This window comes from Diadema antillarum, unplaced genomic scaffold (genome assembly GCF_040938485.1).
Source record: "Diadema antillarum isolate AM-2024a unplaced genomic scaffold, OU_Dant_1.0 scf00000099, whole genome shotgun sequence".
NCBI classification, from domain to species: Eukaryota; Metazoa; Echinodermata; class Echinoidea; order Diadematoida; family Diadematidae; genus Diadema; species Diadema antillarum.
In genome coordinates this window covers 531,484-554,783 of record NW_027270988.1, presented here as the reverse complement: position 1 = coordinate 554,783, position 23,300 = coordinate 531,484, and the positions used below count along the sequence as shown (strand labels likewise).

Below are 23,300 nucleotides of genomic sequence, written 5' to 3'. Positions count from 1 at the left end.
GCTTGAGTGTGTATATTTGTATATGTGGTAGAAATATAATCCTGTGTGCTGCTCTAACTGGTTGATCCTTCCACAGGTTGTGTTTGAAGCCGTCATGACGGGTGATCCAAGCAGCGACATGGCCATTGATGACATCCTTCTTGAAAACCAGGACTGCCTGGCAGGTAACTGTTAATGATAGTCTTTTAATGATCACTCTGCATCCCCCAAACACTCCTCACAATCCATGTTGTACTGGCCTGTCACTTATGACTGCACAGACACATCCAGATGCTGTTGTGTGTGGCGAGAAAGAGGATCCTAACTGGCAATATGTGAAACAATGTCCATAACACAATCTTGTGTTAGGAAAAAGAAAATATTAAGCTACCATTGTTAAAGATAAGTAGGTTGTTTTCCATGTGCTTTTGCATGTATCTGTTTTGATTCTTTTTGTCAATGACCAATGTAAGATAATTCAAATAGATATATAATTGCACAAGTACAAAGAAATAAATGATTGTTTACTAATTCATGTGACATTGCATTCTCAATTTTACCACAGGGGAGCACACTAATGAAAATCTGTTCCGAATATTGTTGGAATGATGCTTCAAAATTACATGCTATACCGGTATGTTGACATAACTTTCTAAAAATTGTCAATCACTTTTATTTCTTGATTGATCTTTCATTATGTTTTAGTTAATCATTATTATATTTTTTATGTCTGTGTTGTAACTCAGTTACTCCGAGTCCAGGAGCCTTCAGTCCGATGTGTGACTTTGAGTATGGCTTTGCCACCTGTGGCTATAGCCAGGAGTCTGTCCTGGATGATTTTGATTGGAGTCTTGGGACAGGGCCACAAGGGCCATCCACATCGGGGCCAAGTTCTGACCACACCACAGGCACTGCGGGAGGTAAGAAGGGCTGACTGGAACTTGACGAGCTTGGCACTACACTACACTACACTACACTACACTACACTACACTACACTACACTACACTACACTACACTACACTACACTACACAACCCTATACTACACTACACTACCCTATACTACACTACACTACCATACACTGCACTACACTATGCTACACTACACTTCACTACACTACACTGCACTACCCTATACTACACTTCACTACACTACCCTACACTGCACTACACTATGCTACACTATGCTACGCCACACTTCACTACATTGCAATGAAGTAAATATTTCTTATGAAAAGTGATTGTTTCGTGGGGTTCTACAATGAGAAGACAAATTGATAACATCAATCCTGCAACAATGCTGAACAATAAATAACCATGATGGAATAGTTTCAAAGCAGCAAATGGGTTGAAGCATGATGCAAATTTGGTATGCGTTCATTAACAAACTTTAAGGAATTTACAAAGGGTTTAATTATCTGATACATGGGTCTTATGTAGTTTCTTCAACAGTCTGTGGTAAATGACAAACCACTTTGTAGCTGTAGGTCAGTCTACATTGGTGGTCTTCTATGCAAGCCTAAGAGCTACACAGAATTGTTTTCCTTTTTCCACATTACACTGATACATTTATAGACATTAAGAGTTTAGAAAAAATACCAACAAAGTATTTTGACTGACAACATGAAAGTTTATATTTCTCGGCAAATCTAAATTTTCATCTTTTAACCATCTCCTGTCCAAAAATTTTACTTTTCACAGTGTTTTGAATGATTTAGTTTGTGAGGCATATAACTATTGCATCTTGAATTGACCAATTGTATTTATTTAAAAATGGGACCAATTTTACAAGATTGATTGCATGTAAACTTCAAATTTTGATTTCTCAAAACTATGTTTTTCTGGTAATCATTTTGTTACTTTTTAATTGAATCAGCCAACGTATTTATCATGCAACTATAACATCCAGCTGAGCTTGTGATATATATTTGAAAATACCTAAACCAGGAAATCATGGACAGTTTGACCATTAAATCATTTGTTGTAACAGGTCACATTTAGTTCACTAAATTCTCAGTCAAGTGTTACATTGATACTTTGTCATGTACTCTATCAATTTTCTCCCTGGTAGGTAAATACATGTACATTGACACAGCTGCCCCAAGGGTGCCAGGAGAAAAGGCGTGGCTCTACTCACACACCTTCCCAGCTGCTGGTAGCCACTGTTTGGAGTTCTACTACCACATGTATGGGGGCAACATAGGCTCCCTGTCCATGCTAGTGGAGGTCAGTTCAAACTCTGGATATGTTTCTAAGTTACTTCCTTTGTAAAAGGGGAGGAGATGCAAGAGGTGAAATCATGCCATGTTTTTGATAACAAGTAATTTCCTTTCTTTCTTGGAAAGCGCAATAAAAAGTCTATGGGGGGACTTTTCTTGTTGAGATTTGGTAGATCAAACCTAATGCCACATAACATTCTGACTTTGAGAGAAATGGCTGCAAGCTGAAATGTTACATATACATCTGCACAACTAAACTTGAGAGAGTTTATGTCAGAATTGGTACTGTGTCATTAATTTATTACAGTGGGAAGATGTCAGTTGTAGCAGCAACCAGAACTTTACAGAGTTGGTTCACATCTAAGTTAGATCATTCCCCTTCCTTGAAACAAGGACCAAGATAGATGATTTGTTACCTCTGCCATGGAGGGTATGTTTTTGCTGCTGTTGGTTGGTTTGTTTGTTTGTCTGTTTGTCTTTGTGCAAAATATCTCAAAGAGTTGTAAACAGATTTTGATGAAACTTACAGGGAAGTTTTGTAATGACACATGGAAGAGATGATGGAATTTTGGAGGTGATCCAATAATTTTTATGGATTTTTGAAGCATTTTTGATCTTTTGGCAGGTAGGATCAATGAAGTCGGGAGTTCATGCTGCACTTTTTAGGTTTGCATACACGCACTAAAGTGCATGCTATGCTCTGCTTGGGGGAGGCACTGGTTGCTGATTTATTTGATGAAAATCACTGTTGAAATGGCTGAGATATCAAAAAAAAAAAAGGAAAACAAAGTGGTCCTGATAAAAGGTGGATCACACCTTTTCTTAGGACCTTTTTGTTTTGGATATCTCAGCCATTTCAGAAACAAAATGCATCAAATAAACTTATATTCCTAGAATTATATGCTCTTTCATATTTCATCTGAGGTTTTTCATTATCTCTCAAAGAAGTTGGAACCTGAAGCTCCATCTTAACCAAAATTATACCATCCTTTTAAGTGATAGGCTTGGTTTTTAAATACAGTCAAACCTGCCTTAGCGGCCACCTCTCTATAGCGGCCACCTGTCTATAGCGGCCACTGAAAAATCCCCCCGAGAGAAAAGCCATGTTAAAGACCCTGTGTATAGCGGCCACCTGTCTAACGCGGCCAGCGGCCACAAATTTTGTTTCCCGCGGTAGATTTTAACCTGTCTATAGCGGCCAAAAACCCGATGGAGCCGTAGCCGAGCTGATAATTCTGCTTTTTAGCCGTGCCAGTCATTTCTGGGCAACATTCAGTGATCGCCACCGTTGCATTCATCACTTATTCAGTCACAATAATGCACTAATTCATGACTGTGCACATGCTACATCTAGTGTAGGCCTACTGTGCAACAATTTCATAAACACCGGCATTGTTCTAGATATGCATGATACACACGTGTGCATACGTACACACATAAATGTACATGTATATACAACGATGATACATGTACATGTAGGCAATGCACACAAAGTTGGATTACCTGTCTATAGCGGCCACCTGTCTATAACGGCCACTTTATCCGTATCCCTCGGGTGGCCGCTATAGACAGGTTTGACTGTATAATACTTTTTCTGAATGTCCTTTGTAATACTAGGTTGGTGGTTTGCTATCATCCCCCTACTTCACATTGAGTGGTCAGCTTGGTGACCAGTGGAACGTGGCCCGAGTTCCTCTGGCCATCAATGACGACTTCCAAGTTTACTTTGAGGCGACAGTCGGTGATGGCGCCCTTGGCAACATCGCGCTCGACGACATTGACATGTATGCAGGATCCTGCCTTACACCTGGTATGAATCTAAGACTAGGATTGCAGTAGATTGTGTGAGGGCGTTATTGCCTGATCTGGCTGAGTGCAATGGATATTTGTTTTAGCAGTATTATTCACTGAAATATACACTGTACAAAAACACTATAAATGTGTTGTCTTGGAGGAAGACTTTCATTGTTATTGGAGCAGTTGAATGTTTCTTATCATTACAAACTATGTATATCTTCAAGGAACATACATAGTAGTCACCATTTCATCACCCTAACTTTTAAAGCTTGAAATCTCACTTATACTTGTGAGTGCAAAGAAGATTAAGCTATTAAAGGTACATGTAAGAATCCTCTTATTGCCAATTTTGATAACTTCAACAAGTTTTGTTCCTACATATATAGTAACACAAAAGTCCAGTTTTGAAATCAGTTGATTCTATGTTTTTCGTATGATATGAATAGAAAACTCATTGTACAAATTCAGCGTGGATAGATTTTGTTTCACTTTAGTATCTAACAAGATCATTTGGCATCCAACAAACCCTGAGATGTTATTGAGAGCCTCATATGAATCTGCAATATGTCAGACGAAGTACATGATGCCATATCAGGTACTTAATTCTGTGCCTTTCAAGAGTTGACAGGTGGCTTACAAATGTTGGCCATACAAGTAGCTCATCACTAGTGCTACTGACCTTAGGTCTTGTCATGTGCTTAGTGGAGAGTTTTGGCAACGTGATAATTCCGTTCTGTCCCCACATCTCTACTGTCTATAGGTGACTGTGACTTTGAATCTGGCTTCTGTACCTGGACCAATGACCCCACTGGGGATATGTTTGACTGGATCTTGGGTTCAGGTGGCACACCAAGCATAGGAACAGGTCCCTCTGTAGACCACACCCTGGGAACAGCCTTAGGTAACTCTTGTGGCTCCAGTTCTTCACCTGTGTGCTTGTATTCCTTCCACAGTGTGTAATTGAGGAAAATTGTGAACATGACACTATAAAAGTGGAAGTTTTGTGGTAGGGAAATTTTTCGTGGCACCTTTTTGTTTTAGGAAAGGCTTAATTCTGATCCTACTCATGTCCATGTTTAATATTGATGAGCATTCTCATGCTCTCTGGACTGTGTAGATATCATTTAAGAATAGATATTGGAATGTAAAATAGATCATAAATTACAGCAGCAAATTGTACATTGTTGTATTTTGAGATACAGTCAGAATCAGGAAATTTCCATGCCATTGATGCCATTAAGGATCCAAAAGTTTGATTGATAGGTATCTGACAGATGAATTCTTACACCTTAGAAGGATTTTTTGTTATTATCATTAGAGGGATTTTTGTTTTTTGATAGTAAAGGGATTTTTGTTTTTTATTAGCGGAGGGGTTTTTGTTTCTAATTATCAGAGGATTTTTTTGTTTTTTATTCTACTGATCAGAAGGTATCATTCTTTGGTTATGGTTAACTAAAGATTAAATCAGGGTATAGTTTTGGCAGTGTAAAAATCAATGAGTCAGTGTCATTAAAGCTACCGTTTCTGCTCCAGGTACATTTGTTTTCATCGAGACGTCGTCACCCCAGGTGTTTAATGATGCGGCCCGCCTCCGCAGCCAGGCATTTAGTGCCACGCCCTCTGGAGGCAGGTGTCTGCGATTCTGGTATCACATGTATGGCACTCAGATCGGCTCGCTCCATATCTACCTCGAGACCGTAAGAGGGCAGCGTGACCTCTGACCTCTGGATCTATGGTGTCAATGTAGGAGATCGCTGGTCTGAGGGACAAGTACCAATCATCAGCCTCTGTGAATTACTACGTGAGTTCTTTATGTCTTTCAGTCATTGATAACTCATTTGTTTAAAAATAATATATATATACAGTAGAACCTCTCTTATCCAGGCCTCCCTTTATTCGGATCTCTCTATTATACGGACGCAATCTCGCTGTGATTTTTTTTTAATAATTATGGGAGAAAAGCGGGATTCCCAACTCCTTGAGAACTCCTACACAAACACTCATGAATTACATTATTACTTCCAACATGATTAACATACATTAAAATTTCCTTCCAAATTGCTTACCTTCAGACATTTTAACATTCCCAAACATCCCCAAATGTAACAATGAAAAGGTTGCAGTATACACATTACTACATGTGGTACTACAATGGGCTACATCAGTACATGTGTATGTATTTATATGTACATGTATATAAGCATTGAGTCTCCCGTATCCAGCCAAATCCCTTATCCGGATGAGCCCCAGTCCCGACTTGTCCGGATACGAGAGGTTCATCTGTATTTGACATTGTGTTTTTATCTATCCTTTGTCCAAAATTTCTTGGTCATAACATGATTTTGCAAGCAAAGAACCAATTATCTGGAACCTATTTTTCCAGTTGCTAGTATTTGTTTTTGTTTTTTAAAACCTCTGTCATAGGATTACATGATCAGATGAGACAGATAATGATTTATTGTCTCAGATACATAACAAAAGCGGATTGACTTCAGCATCAATGTTTGACATATTGCTCAACATGGCAACTGCCTTAAACAAACTGCCAAACTTTGACAGAAATTTTCGTAATTAGTAGTTATATTTGCAATCCAGCATTGCAATGGACATCATATTGGTGAGATTTATGCAAATATTTGGTTGTATTGTAGTATCAATTTTTCTTTTGTTTTGTTTGTTTGTTGACATTTTAGGTTGTATTTGAAGGGATTGTTGGACAAGGTTTTGAGGGAGACATTGCGCTGGATGACCTCATGTTTGTGGAGTCTTATTGTGGAGGTGAGTTTTAGCCTTTCTGTGCCAAGCACTTTTGGACATTTTGTAGAATGCTAAGGTTTTTTGAGCCACTTGGCACTCAAAGCACAGAAATCTAACATTATATTTTGTCTGTGCTTTACATCCACTCTTTAGTCCTACCACCTCAGGCTGATCCAAGACCGCCCTCATTGACCACTCTAGACACAGGGACAGGACTAGCCGTTGTCCACCGCCATCACCTAGTAGGTTTGAAATCACACTTTTGTCACTTTGAAGGCTTGGTATGAATCTGTAGAGTATCTGTATTGACAGCATTGGAATTGCTTCATTTGTTGAAAATATTCTGTGGAATGACTGTTTTGTTTACTGAATGACTCCTCTATATACCAGCATGAATAATGATTTCTTCTGTATAATAAAGAATTGTATAGTGTTGTTTTTCATGCAATCAATAAGAGCCTTGCTAAACAACAGGAAAGTTTATTTCACAGAGACTACTCTATTCTCTTTAGTTTGGCAATCTAAGGGACATCATGGGATTAATGTGATATTTTGATTATTGGCAGGAACCAAAGTTGCTAAGCTGAAACAAAAAGAATGTGACACAACTGGTATTTACAATCAGTGCAATGTGCATAGTGAAAGTAACTTGAAGATGTGAGTGTGGTTTTGACATCTGTCATTATTGAAATCATGACATCTAATATGAGGCTTGTAAATCTTGTATTAGCATAAAAAGTCTATGAGGATTTCAGTATCTTGGTTAGATATGGGCTAGAGAGGTCAAACATAGTTCATAGAGGGAATCTAAATTCATCTTCCACTATTTGGAATTTGCATGCAATACATCACAAGGATTTACAAAGAAACTTATCCTGGCTGGAGTGACTTATTGCCAGGATACTGAGTTGACTTGGAGCCTTTTGTGTTCAAATCTAAACTGTGATTTTCAATGGTAGAAAGGTAAAAAATATAATGTGATGGTCACTTGTGCCCTTGCAGTAAGTCTTTCCCAACAAACTGCATGCGTTTCTTTCTAGACAGAAGCTCAATGGATACTACTATGACCCGATTTGAAATCAATTATGCAGCAGTGATTATGTAGCAACCATGTTCAGATACTCTGAGATTGCAACACTGTTGGTGAACCTCTTTGGGCGATATTTCACTTTTGAAATTGTCTAATCATAGTGGTATTTCAGATGTTTCTTATGCATATGTCTCCATTTCACAATAAAATTTGACAGTGTTCTGCAGGCTTATTATAGAAAGCATTTTTTACCTCTCCTTTATGCTGATGACACTAAGAAATGAATGTTTGTATCTTACAGGTCCCAGTGTGTACAGCTGTGACTTTGAGGCGGGCTTCTGTACCTTCACCCAGGCCACAGACGACGGCTTTGATTGGACCAGGAACTCTGGGGAGACCACGTCCACTTACACTGGACCAGCCACTGACCACACCCTGGGAACAGGTACAAGAGAGATGACCTCTTCAAAAGCTGACTTACAAAGTTTTTAGTTTAACTCTGATGGTGATGGGTGTCACTTGGAAAAAATATCACCAGAAATCAAGCTCCTCTAGCAACATTTGTTATGCAGTTGTAGGTTTGTTTAAGTTTTTTTTTTCCCTTCAGTGTGTTCCCAAAATTTAGAAGAACATGATGGAAAAATTAGGTCTATGTAGAAAGGGCAAATTTGGTTATGTGTTAACTGAGATTGCAATAAAATCAAACTATTCAATATGAAATGAAATTCTGACTCTATTCTCAAATATTATATAAACTAGAACATTTGTATTTAGTACTCAGAGAGCATATTGTGTGGCTTGGCATATCTTCAGTGAGTCTAGTTTTACGTGAATCAAGATTTTCAATAGAAAAAAATGAAATATGTGAGAAACCAGAAGTTGAGAATGGAAGAGTTTGTGTTGGTTGTTATTGCCAAAACAATCCATAAACCACAAATCATAGAACAATTCAACACACAGTAAGACACTCATTCGATAAATTTTTCACATTTTGATTATCTTGTTCTGTATTACGTGGTCTGAAATATGCTGAAATTATTACCCTTTAAGTATTAGAGGTGGTGTTTAAAGGCTATGAGCTCTTTGTATTTCATTCCTTTCAGTCGCAGGATTCTATATCTACACCGAGGCCTCCAATAACTTCAACAACATAGCCCGGCTTGAATCTGCACTGATCCCTGCCTCTGTGGGGAAGATTTGTGCTCAGTTCTGGTACCACATGTGGGGGGCCGACATGGGGACGCTGAGTGTGTACGCCAAGGTTGGGTCCAGCCTCGGTCCGGTCCTATGGTCTCGCAGTGGCTCCCTCTCTAGGAAGTGGTACAATGCCCAGGTGGAATTCATCCCCACTACTGACTACAAGGTAAGATACGTTTAACCCATTGAAGACGAGTCCCAAGAATACTCGGGCAGGTGTCTATGGGAAATGTGTGTTATAGCAAAATCAGTCCGCCCTCAACGGGCTAAGTTACAATTCCTCTCCATAACAAAAAAAAAAAAAAAAATAGTAAAAGTGTCATAAGCTTTTGCATGTCACATTTACAAACTTGACTCAGTCAATGGCTTGCCAACTTGTGAACTTTTCTCAAATGATTTATGCACCAATACACATTGTTTTTGATTGATGGCCATGTTGAAAATCAGGGGGCATATGTATGCGAGTATCATGTATGATCATGATATTGATCATGGCTAATGCTCAACAACACATGCAATTATATGATATTATACAAATGATGCACAGGATAGAGTGCGTTAAACGCCACGAAATAATCCTGTGCATCATTTGTTTTATAAAATGGGTCGAAAATTCGAAAACTAACAGCATTTTTCTGCGTTTTTCACGTACGTTTGTGGGTCAAGAAGTCCGAAGATGTTCGTCCCAAACATTTACGCACGTCGCACTCGGAAATCCCGCACATATAAGTATGATGGGGGGTTGGGTTTCCGGACACTTAGTTCCCGCATGAAAACTTACTTATTTTACATAGAATATGCACCCTTTACCTTAAAGACTTGGATAGACTCCTCATATAGGCCTACTAGACAACATACTTTGAAAACGGCGTGAGAATTAACCTGCTAAATCGTTGGATTTGCCCTTCAAAGTGACTCCATGTATGTGTTCGGTCCCACAACGCGTGGTCTACTGTACTGTACGTATAAGAGTATACGTACGCCACACATGTTATGCACAAGGGAAGAAAGGCCGGCGGCCGGCAGCCCGAACTAGAAGTTGTTTACAGGATTGACAGCGCGTATGCATGCAATTCAAAGGAGCCGCCGCGCGCACAGACGATCGGCAATAGGATTTAACACGCAGTGCAATGGGACTGAGTAACCAAAGCACACGTGACTCATTTCAGCGCTTCCTATTGGCTACATTCTTGAACCCATTTTATAAAAAAGATTACTTAAAATATACATATTGACATGTTATATACTTTGCATTTATTGGTTGGCTCTCACTTTAATTAGTTGCCACATCTTTGTACACCAGGTGTAGGGCCTGCTGCTTGTTCAGCCCCCCCCCCCCCATTCTTTATCCTTCTGTTGTTCCTTATCTTGTTTGATGTTGCCTCCCTATTCATCTTTATCCTTGACAGGTTGCCCCCCCCCCCCCCCCCCCCCCCCCCCATGATCACTAGCACACCTCTGCCTTTTGTCCATTCACCCCCTTGCTTTAATCCCCTTCCTTACCTGTTTGGCTCCCTGCCTTTGACTTTTAACCCATCCCTTTTGTTTTCATTGTTCTGTGTCCCTATAGCCCTCCTGAAACTGCTTGTTGTGTGTAGTCTATTATGTGAGTGCTTTCCCTACCTGTGTGTCATTTTGCCTCTTACAAAGATTCTGGTAGGATCGAAAGCTCAGACCCCTTTTGTATGTGTAAAAAGCACTATACTCACTGTAAGTCAACTTGAATTCAGAAAAGCATTAAACTTCACAACAAATATGATAATTGTTGAAAATATGATAACTGGAGCATACAATGTATCATTTGTTCTTGTATTGCCTTGCAGTGACAGTCATTAGCCAGAATTGTCTCATATTCCTTTTTTTTTCTCTCTTTTTTACAAGTGAGGAAAAAGCAAATGGGACAGAAAAAAGAATGCAAACAAACAGCATTGTTTGGTATGAGGAATAAAAGAGCCAGTATACTTGGCTTATACAGTACATCTCTCTTTACTGTTTATTTCAAGAGTTCTGAAGACTTGTTGATAAAATTCATTATTTTGTTTTTTTCCTTGTATGTGTATGTTTGCTGATCTCTTAAACACCAGTGTCACATGTTTTTATGCACAGTTTGTGTTTGAGGGAGTGACGGGAACCAACTTTGACAGTGACATCGCCCTGGATGACATTTTCATCACAAATGGAGACTGCCCAGGTAAGATATGATGTTCATTTGCAGAAGGGTACCCCTGATTTCAGCTCCCATCTTCCCCGAAAAAAATAAAAGATTTTGATTTGCATCAGAATAATATCATCCAAAGTCTAGGTGAAGTTGCCTTCTGTGTGGAGCAATGAGAAAAAGGAATCTCTTTTAACTCGTCAAGGACGGGCTGATTTTGCTATAACATGCATTTCCCTCAGACACCTGCATGAGTATACTCGGGACTCGTCCTCAACGGGTTAATCTTTTGATTGTGAAGTGGTATGCTAATTAAGTCGTCCACATCTCACAAATTACTTTGGCCTAGAAACATGTATATGCAACAGTGCCCTGCACTGCACAGACTTGATTTGTGTTTGTCTGATATGAAGATGTCAAAAAGATGCTACAGGGGAGTTCTCTATATTTTTGAATTGTCCCTCTCATACCCTTACAACACAGAAAAAAAAAAGTATCCTCAAGTAATGTGAAATATATGAAAATTTAGAATTATGTTAGAGTCTAAAGTTGTACATTTTGATCACAACCTGTCTGTATTTCACAGTCCATCCAAGGGACCTACAATTGTATAAGACATACCTAATCACACAATTCTACCCCCCCCCCCAAAAAAAAAGCATTCCAGAAAAGCAGCAAGATTAATACAATTTTCCATGTGTTCTTTGATTCCAAATTTTCAAATAATTATATACAAGAAGAATTACTCTTTCAGAAAATAAAAAAAGCAACAACTAAAGACTGATTACCTGTTTTGAGTCATCGTGTATAATCAGCATGTGTGACTTTTTGTTGGTTTTGTTCACATATGATTGAATACCCATCTGTTTGTGACTGCAGGTTTCCATACATGTGGCTTTGAGGACTCCTCACTCTGTGGCTATGCACAGGACACAACGGATGACTTTGATTGGAGTTGGACAGCTGGATCGACAGCGACGCCATACACTGGACCCTCTGTGGATGTTACCATGGGAACAGCCTATGGTAAGCCAAACAGGCAACTACAAACCATTCTTATGTTCTTTTAGTTTTTTGTCCCCGCCGAACGAGTTCGAGCAGGGGACTATGAAATGGGCTCCGTACGTGTGTGTGTCTGTGTGTCCGTCCGTCTGTCTGTCTGTCCGTCCGTCCGTCTGTCGTAGCGTCCGTCCGTCCGTCCGTCCGTCTGTGCGTCCGTGTGTGATCAAAATGTTCAAAATGCTACTCCTTCGCCATTTCTAACCCGATTTTGATTCTGTTTGCTTTATATGATAGCACTACATGGGAGCTTTGAAACTTCTACACAGAATTTCAGTTGTGACCTTTGACCTTGACCTTTGACCTATATTGTACATTTTGCTTCAAAATGCTACTCCTTCGCCATTTCTAACCCGATTTTGATTCCGTTTGCTTTATATGATGGCACTAGGTGAGGGCTTCAAAACTTCTACACAGAATTTTGACCTTTGACTTCTTTGACCTTTGACCTTGATTTTTTACCTATATTGTACATTGCCTACAAAATGCTACTCCTTCGCCATTTCTAACCCGATTTCGATTTCGTTTGCTTTATGTGATGGCACTAGGTTAGGGCTTCAAACCTCCTACACAGAATTTTGACCTTTGACTTCTTTGACCTTTGACCTTGATTTTTGACCTATATTGTACATTTTGCTACAAAATGCTACTCCTTTGCCATTTGTAACCCGATTTCAATTCCGTTTGCTTTAAGTGATGGCACTAGGTGAGGGCTTCAAAACTTGTACACAGAATTTTGACCTTTGACTTCTTTGACCTCTGACCTTGATTTTTGACCTGTATTGTACATTTTGCTATCAAATGCTACTCCTTCACCATTTCTAACCCGATTTTGATTCCATTTGCTTTATGTGATGGCACTAGGTGAGGGCTTCAAAACTTCTACACAGAATTTTGACCTTTGACTTCTTTGACCTTTGACCTTGATTTTTTACCTATATTGTACATTGCCTACAAAATGCTACTCCTTCGCTATTTCTAACCCGATTTCGATTCCGTTTGCTTTATGTGATGGCACTAGGTGAGGGCTTCAAAACTTCTACATAGAATTTTGACCTTTGACTTCTTTGACCTTTGACCTTGATCTTTTTACCTATATTGTACATTTTGCTACTAAATGCTACTTCCGGCGGGGACATATATTACGCACCTCGTAATTTCTACTTTTCCTTGTTTATCTTGTATGTGTTGTATTTTTACCTGCCAAATAATGTAGGGGTTTAATCCTTGTTTGTGATAGGGGGTCTAAGTCAAACAATCTTACAATGTGCAAGAGGTTGGAGTGTGAAAATTTATCATAATCTTGCACTTCAACATCATTTATTTGTCTTGAATGCAAAACGTGTGAATCAGGATATGCCATCCATTAAAAAAAAAATATGGACATAGTACTACTGTAAAAGTGGATATTTTTGCGTGATTTTTTGCGCCCAACCCGGTAAGAAGAGTTTCGCATGGTTTTAATTCTGCCGAATCAAGATGGTAAGTACAGGAACATATAGCAAGCAAAAATATTCACATGCTTTTATTTTTGCACTAGTTTCTGGTTGCGTGAAATGCTCAAAAATTTCAACACCACAAAAATGTCCACTTTTACAGTAGTTTTGAGTAACAACTTGTATAAGTACAGGCATTTACATTAATACTAAAGCAAATCACCACATCTCCAGCTTAAGTAAAGGATATGTACAGTACTTTTTTGTTGTTTTTCCGTGATATTTATTGATTTCCTTCAATTTTACATTTTATTATACCTTGCCTATGAAGAATACAAACACACACACGCACACACACAAACAAACAGAAAAAGCTGTACTATACCACTACCCTTTTGTATGTCTGTTCTGTCTGTGTTGCTGCAGACAAACAGTCAAATATGAAGTATTTGATAATCGTATTGACAACCAGTCAATATACGTAAAGCCAGTCAATATTCAGACAACTGGTCAATATATTATTATACAGAAATCCAGTCAATATACAAACAACCAGTCAATCTACATACATCCAGGCAATGTACAAACAACCAGTCAATATCTAACATTATGTTTTGTCCTGATTTTTTTTTCTCCAGGACATTACGTGTACATCAATGCTGCTACTCAGCAGCCAGGGAAAACAGCAAGACTTGTGACGCCGTACTTCGACCCGGCGACTACGGGTGAGACGGAGTTCTGCTGGACGTTCTTCTACCACATGTTTGGTGACCAAATGGGTGCACTTAGTGTCATGGTGAGTACATCAAAACGAGTTCTATTCCTCAATATCACGTACTCTTTGACAGCTGTGTGTGTTCTTTCCTTTCATTTCACAGTTATGGCAAGCAGGCCAGGAAACACTTAGAAACATACAGTTGGCCAATGTTTCCCAGATAATTGTAATTTCTTTGTAATCAATGTTTCATTTTCATTGCCACCCCCATTTTGTGATTGAGAGCATGTATAGTAGTGCGCGATGCACTTGTGACAACTGATTGAGTGCGAATTGCTAAAGTATTCATTGTGACGTCAGTGACCGTGCAGTTTAATATGCTTTCTCTATAATGTCCCATAGGATAACACGCCCTGCTGTTATGCTTTCTTGTTGCACACTTTTTGCATGGCTGTGCATGTTCGTAAGAAAATCAAGGACGCACACATGGCTCATTTTAGTGCTTCTGATTGGCTACATTCTTGAACCCATTTTATAATTGCTTTCATGTGTGCATTATGCATAAAAAGAAAAAAAATATTTAAGAAGAACAATTACTGATGGGGCTAAGTAGATAAAGAAATGAATGAATGAATGAATAGATAGACAAAGAAAGAAAGAAAGAAAGAAAGATAGAAAGAAAGAAAGAAAGAAAGAAAGAAAGAAAGAAAGAAAGAAAGAGAGAAAGAAAAAGGGCTTAAAAAGTACATAGAACTGGACCCTGTGGAAGACCAGCTAGTGCAGCAAAATATGGGTTATCCAGCCATCTTGTCAGGCAGGAAATAAAGACAAACAAACAAACAATCGAACAAATGAATAGTAAGCAAATAATCATCGACTATGAGGGCATTGGTACAATTTAACATTGACGTGGTGATCCGTGAGGTGTCTATTAGGTCAAGCCGAAGGCGAGGGTTGATAGACACCTTAAGGATCAACGAGGAGATGTTAGATTGTATTCATTACCCCAAAAATAGGAGATGATTATTTGCTTTATATCCCACATCGACTGACAAACTTGAGATTTGACCAAAATGTATTCCATCAACTACACAGAGTTTTGTTTTTTAATCGTGCTGAATATTACAACACAGTCTGCGGCAGTCAAATGAACGAGACTAACGTTAGATCGAAGACAAGAACAAGTAATACTGATAATTGTGCGATGTGCATGGATGTGTGCCACTAGAACTTGGTAGCTACCCGCGTGGCTGATAGATGCAAGCAATACCTTATATCGTTTGCAATCGCGGGTATGGTAACAAGTGGTAACCAAAAAAGTGTACCGCATATGTAATAGTACCATGGCATGGATGTTACAGGAGAAAAACATCTCTCAATCGCGTGTTCCAAAGTCAAGTAATCCCATCGATCAAACATACTTATGTGCGATATAATTATATTTAAAAGCTACCATGTAATTCATGCATGGTGTGTACAACCCATCGGAACTGATTGCTCGTGTGTATTGACTCATGGCAGCTTGAAGGAGACCCACAGCCTCTGTGGACTCAGTCAACCTCTGACCTCGGTGACACTTGGTTCTTCGCCTCCGTCAATGTCTCCAGCTCCGCCGTCTTCCGTCTGGTGTTTGAGGCCACGGTAGGCTCGGGTCCCAGGAGTGACATTGCAATAGATGATGTTGACTACCAGTTATCACCATGTGGTGCCATAGGTGAGGAATTCATTAAAACTCCCCATATGTGAGTCTAGCAATTTCCTCCTGTAAGTGCCAAATTTGGATCATGCAAATGAGCTGCACATTGTATTGCTCTGTGCAATCCATATTATCTTGTTCCCTACACAAACCTGGGGGGCTGTAATGTAATCAAATCTATAGGGATTTGAGTAACTTGTGGGAGAAATTTAATTGGAAAGTAGATTTCATGAAATCTCATGTGAATTTCAAAGCCTCACTCAAAACTCACATTTTTCACCAGGCATTCCATTGCTAACTCTCTTGGAGAAGTCTGCGCCTTTGAATGTTTCTATAACAGATATATGGTGCTTTACAAATGCTGTCATCATCATCATCATCATCATGACTAGTAAGAGACATGCTATCTAACCCCCTCCCCTCATGCATGTAGTTGTACACCGCTAATTGAACCCTAATTATGAAGATATTGATCCAGATACATGTGTAGGTAATATGATAGGTAGATAGATTTGTAGATGTAATATGGATGAATCGTTGGATGGATGGTTGGATGGATGGATAGAAAGATAAACAACAGACAGGCTGACAGACGGACAGATAATAGAAAGAGATATAGGAAAGTTGGTAGATAATAGAAAGAGATATAGGAAAGTTGGTAGATAATAGAAAGAGATATAGGAAAGTTGGTAGATAATAGAAAGAGATATAGGAAAGTTGGTAGATAATAGAAAGAGATATAGGAAAGTTGGTAGATAATAGAAAGAGATATAGGAAAGTTGGTAGATAATAGAAAGAGATATAGGAAAGTTGGTAGATAATAGAAAGAGATATAGGAAAGTTGGTAGATAATAGAAAGAGATATAGGAAAGTTGGTAGATAATAGAAAGAGATATAGGAAAGTTGGTAGATAATAGAAAGAGATATAGGAAAGTTGGTAGATAATAGAAAGAGATATAGGAAAGTTGGTAGATAATAGAAAGAGATATAGGAAAGTTGGTAGATAATAGAATGAGATATAGGAAAGTTGGTAGATAATAGAAAGAGATATAGGAAAGTTGGTAGATAATAGAAAGAGATATAGGAAAGTTGGTAGATAATAGAAAGAGATATAGGAAAGTTGGTAGATAATAGAATGAGATTTAGGAAAGTTGGTAGATAATAGAAAGAGATATAGGAAAGTTGGTAGATAATAGAAAGAGATATAGGAGAGTTGGTAGATAATAGATATATAGCAAAGTTGGTAGATAATAGAAAGAGATATAGCAAAGTTGGTAGATAATAGAAAGAGATATAGGAAAGTTGGTAGATATAGATACTGTACAAGTGGATATTTTCGCGCTACGAATATTTTGCGCTCAGCCGGATAAGATAAGTTTCGTGTGTTTTTAATCCCGCGGAATCAAGACATCAACTACAGGAACAATATCTTCATAATTATTGTTGTTGAACAACAACAACAATAATTATGAAGATATTGATCCAGATACATGTGTAGGTAATATGATAGGTAGATAGATTTGTAGATGTAATATGGATGAATCGTTGGATGGATGGTTGGATGGATGGATAGAAAGATAAACAACAAACAGGCTGACAGACGGACAGATAATAGAAAGAGATATAGGAAAGTTGGTAGATAATAGAAAGAGATATAGGAAAGTTGGTAGATAATAGAAAGAGATATAGGAAAGTTGGTAGATAATAGAAAGAGATATAGGAAAGTTGGTAGATAATAGAAAGAGATATAGGAAAGTTGGTAGATAATAGAAAGAGATATAGGAAAGTTGGTAGATAATAGAAAGAGATATAGGAAAGTTGGTAGATAATAGAAAGAGATATAGGAAAGTTGGTAGATAATAGAAAGAGATATAGGAAAGTTGGTAGATAATAGAAAGAGATATAGGAAAGTTGGTAGATAATAGAAAGAGATATAGGAAAGTTGGTAGATAATAGAAAGAGATATAGGAAAGTTGGTAGATAATAGAAAGAGATATAGGAAAGTTGGTAGATAATAGAATGAGATATAGGAAAGTTGGTAGATAATAGAAAGAGATATAGGAAAGTTGGTAGATAATAGAAAGAGATATAGGAAAGTTGGTAGATAATAGAAAGAGATATAGGAGAGTTGGTAGATAATAGAAAGAGATATAGGAAAGTTGGTAGATAATAGAATGAGATATAGGAAAGTTGGTAGATAATAGAAAGAGATATAGGAAAGTTGGTAGATAATAGAAAGAGATATAGGAGAGTTGGTAGATAATAGATATATAGCAAAGTTGGTAGATAATAGAAAGAGATATAGCAAAGTTGGTAGATAATAGAAAGAGATATAGGAAAGTTGGTAGATATAGATACTGTACAAGTGGATATTTTCGCGCTACGAATATTTTGCGCTCAGCCGGATAAGATAAGTTTCGTGTGTTTTTAATCCCGCGGAATCAAGACATCAACTACAGGAACAATATCTTCATAATTATTGTTGTTGAACAACAACAACAATAATTATGAAGATATTGATCCAGATACATGTGTAGGTAATATGATAGGTAGATAGATTTGTAGATGTAATATGGATGAATCGTTGGATGGATGGTTGGATGGATGGATAGAAAGATAAACAACAAACAGGCTGACAGACGGACAGATAATAGAAAGAGATATAGGAAAGTTGGTAGATAATAGAAAGAGATATAGGAAAGTTGGTAGATAATAGAAAGAGATATAGGAAAGTTGGTAGATAATAGAAAGAGATATAGGAAAGTTGGTAGATAATAGAAAGAGATATAGGAAAGTTGGTAGATAATAGAAAGAGATATAGGAAAGTTGGTAGATAATAGAAAGAGATATAGGAAAGTTGGTAGATAATAGAAAGAGATATAGGAAAGTTGGTAGATAATAGAAAGAGATATAGGAAAGTTGGTAGATAATAGAAAGAGATATAGGAAAGTTGGTAGATAATAGAAAGAGATATAGGAAAGTTGGTAGATAATAGAATGAGATATAGGAAAGTTGGTAGATAATAGAAAGAGATATAGGAAAGTTGGTAGATAATAGAAAGAGATATAGGAAAGTTGGTAGATAATAGAAAGAGATATAGGAGAGTTGGTAGATAATAGAGATATAGCAAAGTTGGTAGATAATAGAAAGAGATATAGCAAAGTTGGTAGATAATAGAAAGAGATATAGGAAAGTTGGTAGATATAGATACTGTACAAGTGGATATTTTCGCACTACGAATATTTTGCGCTCAGCCGGATAAGATAAGTTTCGTGTGTTTTTAATCCCGCGGAATCAAGACATCAACTACAGGAACATATGTGGCAAGCAAAAATATTTGTGTGCTTTTATTTTTGCGCTAGTTTCTGGTTGCGCGAAATATTTCAACACCGCGAAAGTTTCCATGTTATGTATGTAGCACTGAAAAATATGTTCTTACTGAAATATGTAACTGTACTGGAGCTTGGGTCATGATGTAAAGAGACAAATTCTCTCTATTTGTTACCTGCTCCTTTTATCATCAGGATCCTGTGACTTCGAGTCCAGCATGTGTATGTGGAAGAATGTGGATGGAGATGACTTTGATTGGCTGAGACTACAAGGGACCACGCCCAGCACAGGAACCGGTCCCAATGTTGACCACACCCTTGGAACCTCCTTTGGTAGGTCTTAATTTGCCACACCCAAGACACTAGAGCAATTAAAAAAAAATCACATACACACACGCACACACACACACACACACACACACACACACACACACACACACACACACACACACGCATACATTGTGTGCAACAATCAATAAAGCAATCGTATCTTTTTATCTGCATGCAGTATTCCTACTCTGGTAAGAAACAAACACCTGCTTTGAATTACATACTTAATAAGCTGAGACTGAAATAATTCAATTTATTATGAAATGATGACATTAGATATTCTACATGTATTAGCTTTTGATATAGCTATATTCTTATATTCACATATATCTTTAACTAGCATGAGTATGAACTGTGAGTATGGCTTCATTGTTTGTGTGACAAGTAAGAGATGACAGTTTTTCCGTGAAGCACCAGGAATGATATCATCTGCAGGAAAAACTCAACTGACCTTCTTTCAGAGAGCGTTCAATGTGCATTTAGGTGCCAAGATCAGTGGTTAGCCCTCAGAACCTATAGCAGATATGGTCACAGTATCTTACTCACTGGAACACAACTACAAATACTACTGTCAAGGAGTTTTCATGTAAAGAAGTTTGATCTTTCACTATCTAAAACAGTTACTGTGTAATCATGCCCTACACTTTTTGGTGCTCAGTTGTGCCTGAGTTTTCTTAACCCATTGAAGACGAGTCCCGAGAATACTCAGGCAGGTGTCTATGGCAAATGTGTGTTATAGCAAAGTCAGTATATCATATACAAATGTTCTATCTTCCCACTGCAGGCTCCTACATGTTCATAGAGGCTTCCTCACCACGGCTAGCCAGTGAGGTGGCACACCTCTTCCTGAGCTCCCCTGATCTCACCGGTCAGCGCTGCCTTGGCTTCTGGTATATGATGTTTGGAGTGGACACCGGTCAGCTGCTGGTCTACGGGACGACAGGTGCAGCCCTCCTTTCTAGCGAGATCCTCTGGTCACTGAGCGGTCAGCAGAATGTTGACCAGAACACCTGGCTGTATGGGCAGGTCACTGTGGACTTTGATGCCATTAATGAGGTGTGTTAACCCTTGGCCAATGCAAACCAACATATGTATGGTGCCTGTTTTAAGTCTATGGCAATTTCAGTTTGAGAGGGAACAGGTTAATCAGGAGATTATTTAGTTGATAACATAAGATGCTGTGCCATGGAGAACACAAACTTGATGGGTTTTTTTATTCTGTGAGAGCCTGAATTGAGTTTCCATGACAACCATCACCATGCACACTAGCCAAGCTGAATATGAAGTCTCACACAATTGTTAAGATGCTCTTTAGCTTTTGTTTGTCTACATGCGCTGCATCTATTAGAAAGTATTTGAGATCTGGTAATAATTAATTTTCTTATATAAATTGAATATCAATTTTTCTTTGTTCAGGAACAGTTTTTGTATGTAAATTACCTGTACGTCATATTTTTAACTCGAAATACTCTCCATCTAACTTCTGTAATTCTTTTTTTTTTTTTTTCGATGACTTCATCACTCTAAAATATCAAGACTTATTTTGGTACCAAATAGGTGTGCTCACTTACACTAAGACCTCGGCATTCTTAAAGAATCCTACAGTGTTAGATAACACCAAAGAATATTTGTTCAAGCCTGCTGTGATTCTATGTAACATAATGATCTGATTGCTGTTGACCTTTGACACACACAGGTCTACTTGGTGGCTGTCTTGACATCCGTTCCCTATGGAGATACATCAATAGATGACATAGTTCTCACAGAGGGAAGCTGTGATAGTAAGATCTCCACAATTGTGAATTGAGTTAATGTAGGTCTCTTTTTTACAGACATTGTTTATTTTAGAAAGAAAAAAAATTACTTACAGGACAACTTGTGCATCATGGTCATATATATGGATAAGTGGCTCTGGAGCAAAACTGTACAGAATAGTTACCAGTCATAGCTGCTGATTAATGTGCCTTGATATTAGCATACTTTTATGATCTGTCAATTTGACCCTGGATATCTTTTTGTTTTGTTTTGTTTTGTTTTCATATTGAATAACCAGCTGTGCATGCATCTAATGCAGTATTAGGATTGTATTGATCAATGAAATGCATACATCTTGCTGTTTCATTCCTCTCCATGTCTGCAGCGGTTATAGGGAAGTCTATGCAGAATTGTAGGGCAAGAGGTGTAGTGCACAAAAGAAAGAGATGAATATTGAAACAAGGATTCATATTATGCCAGCGTGCAAAGTACTTACTGTATCTTGGAGGCATTTGACTAAAAATTTGAAGCGCACCATTAACCCATTGAGGACAAGTCCCGAGTATACGTGGGCAAGTGTCTATGGAAAATGTTTGTGTGTTGTAGCAAATTAAGCCCGTCCTCAACAAATAATAATATGATGAAAAGGTTATGCAAGGAGACTTATACATTGGAAGTATCTTTGTTAAAGTTTCTTTGTTTAACAAATGAACGTATCAACTTCTAAACAACATTGTCTATTTTTATCACCCAGCTCTCCCTGCCTCAGCAGTCCCGAGTGTCAACACAGGTTCAGCGTCATGTGACTTTGAGATCAACTTCTGCCGCTACACCCAGGACCCCTCGTCGGACTTTGCCTGGTCACGCCTCCAGGGGCCAACGTCCTCCGTCAACACCGGTCCTAGCGGTGACCACACCTCTGGTTCAGGTGTGTCCTCATTTATCCATTCTGATATCAAGTTTTGTCTTTTTATTTTAGTTTTTTTTTTTTTTTAGCTTAACTTTTTTCCAGAATATTCAGTTCTGTTTTTGCCTTGTTGAGTTACAAGCCATTGCCAGTTTGAAATAATCTTTTTATTGAATTTGAGATTTACTGGGGGATATTGGGAACATTTGCAAATTAGCTTCCTAAGAATTCTGAAATCAAAGAGAAAAACCTGGGTTCCTGTGGTGATGTTATATGATGTTGTAGAGTTGACAGAAGTGCAGTGTAAAATTCACTTGTCACTGTGAGTAATTCTGTGTCTACAGAACTGTGGTGAATATTAGTCACTCCTTTCTGTGCCAGGGAATTTGGACAGTGTATGTGGCATTTTCTGTGCCAATCAGGGTTCAAAGCACACAAGCACACAAACGATTTAAGCTTTTTTTTTTTTAAGCTTCATTCTTACCACCGACAGAAAATTGTACTGCTGCTGCTCTATCATGTGATATTATCAGGGTGATGTATGTCTTCACAGTTTTTTACAACTGACACCAAGATGATTACCATGTAAAGTGTCAGGTCAGAAAAATGACTGAACTCTGGTATCTGCATGATTCTATCTCCACTATAGTCTTCAATCTCTACACCCAGACATGTACAATGCAAGGTGCCTTACAAAGTACAACTTCTACCTGTAGAATTTTTTGTCCTACACTGTGTATGAGCAGTTAATATCTGTGTACACTGCTTATATTCAGAGTACATACAGTATACACCTGTATATATATATATATATATATATATATATATATATATATATATATATATATATATATATTTCTGTTGTTTTTCAAAGGATTTTATATCTTCACTGAGGCGTCTAGTCCCCGTTTGCCTGGAGATACTGCTCGTCTAGTCTCAC

General features: G+C 38.1%; 1 protein-coding gene across 1 annotated transcript in view; it reads left to right on the top strand.

Moving 5' to 3' along the window:
- The window catches only part of LOC139718761 (MAM and LDL-receptor class A domain-containing protein 1-like), a 37,551-nt gene extending 14,475 nt beyond the window's left edge, over positions 1-23,076 (top strand). The window contains exons 11-29 of the mRNA XM_071630226.1: positions 77-164; positions 726-899; positions 2,050-2,204; positions 3,815-4,007; positions 4,755-4,895; positions 5,528-5,691; positions 6,688-6,772; positions 6,905-6,997; positions 8,083-8,226; positions 8,885-9,144; positions 11,085-11,169; positions 12,013-12,159; positions 14,267-14,424; positions 15,865-16,057; positions 19,564-19,701; positions 20,483-20,754; positions 21,395-21,479; positions 22,208-22,381; positions 23,030-23,076. Of these exons, the coding sequence (XP_071486327.1) occupies positions 77-164; positions 726-899; positions 2,050-2,204; positions 3,815-4,007; positions 4,755-4,895; positions 5,528-5,691; positions 6,688-6,772; positions 6,905-6,997; positions 8,083-8,226; positions 8,885-9,144; positions 11,085-11,169; positions 12,013-12,159; positions 14,267-14,424; positions 15,865-16,057; positions 19,564-19,701; positions 20,483-20,754; positions 21,395-21,479; positions 22,208-22,381; positions 23,030-23,076 (2,796 nt within the window). The remainder of the gene's footprint in view (positions 1-76; positions 165-725; positions 900-2,049; positions 2,205-3,814; positions 4,008-4,754; positions 4,896-5,527; positions 5,692-6,687; positions 6,773-6,904; positions 6,998-8,082; positions 8,227-8,884; positions 9,145-11,084; positions 11,170-12,012; positions 12,160-14,266; positions 14,425-15,864; positions 16,058-19,563; positions 19,702-20,482; positions 20,755-21,394; positions 21,480-22,207; positions 22,382-23,029) is intronic.
- The last annotated feature ends 224 nt before the right edge of the window (positions 23,077-23,300 follow it).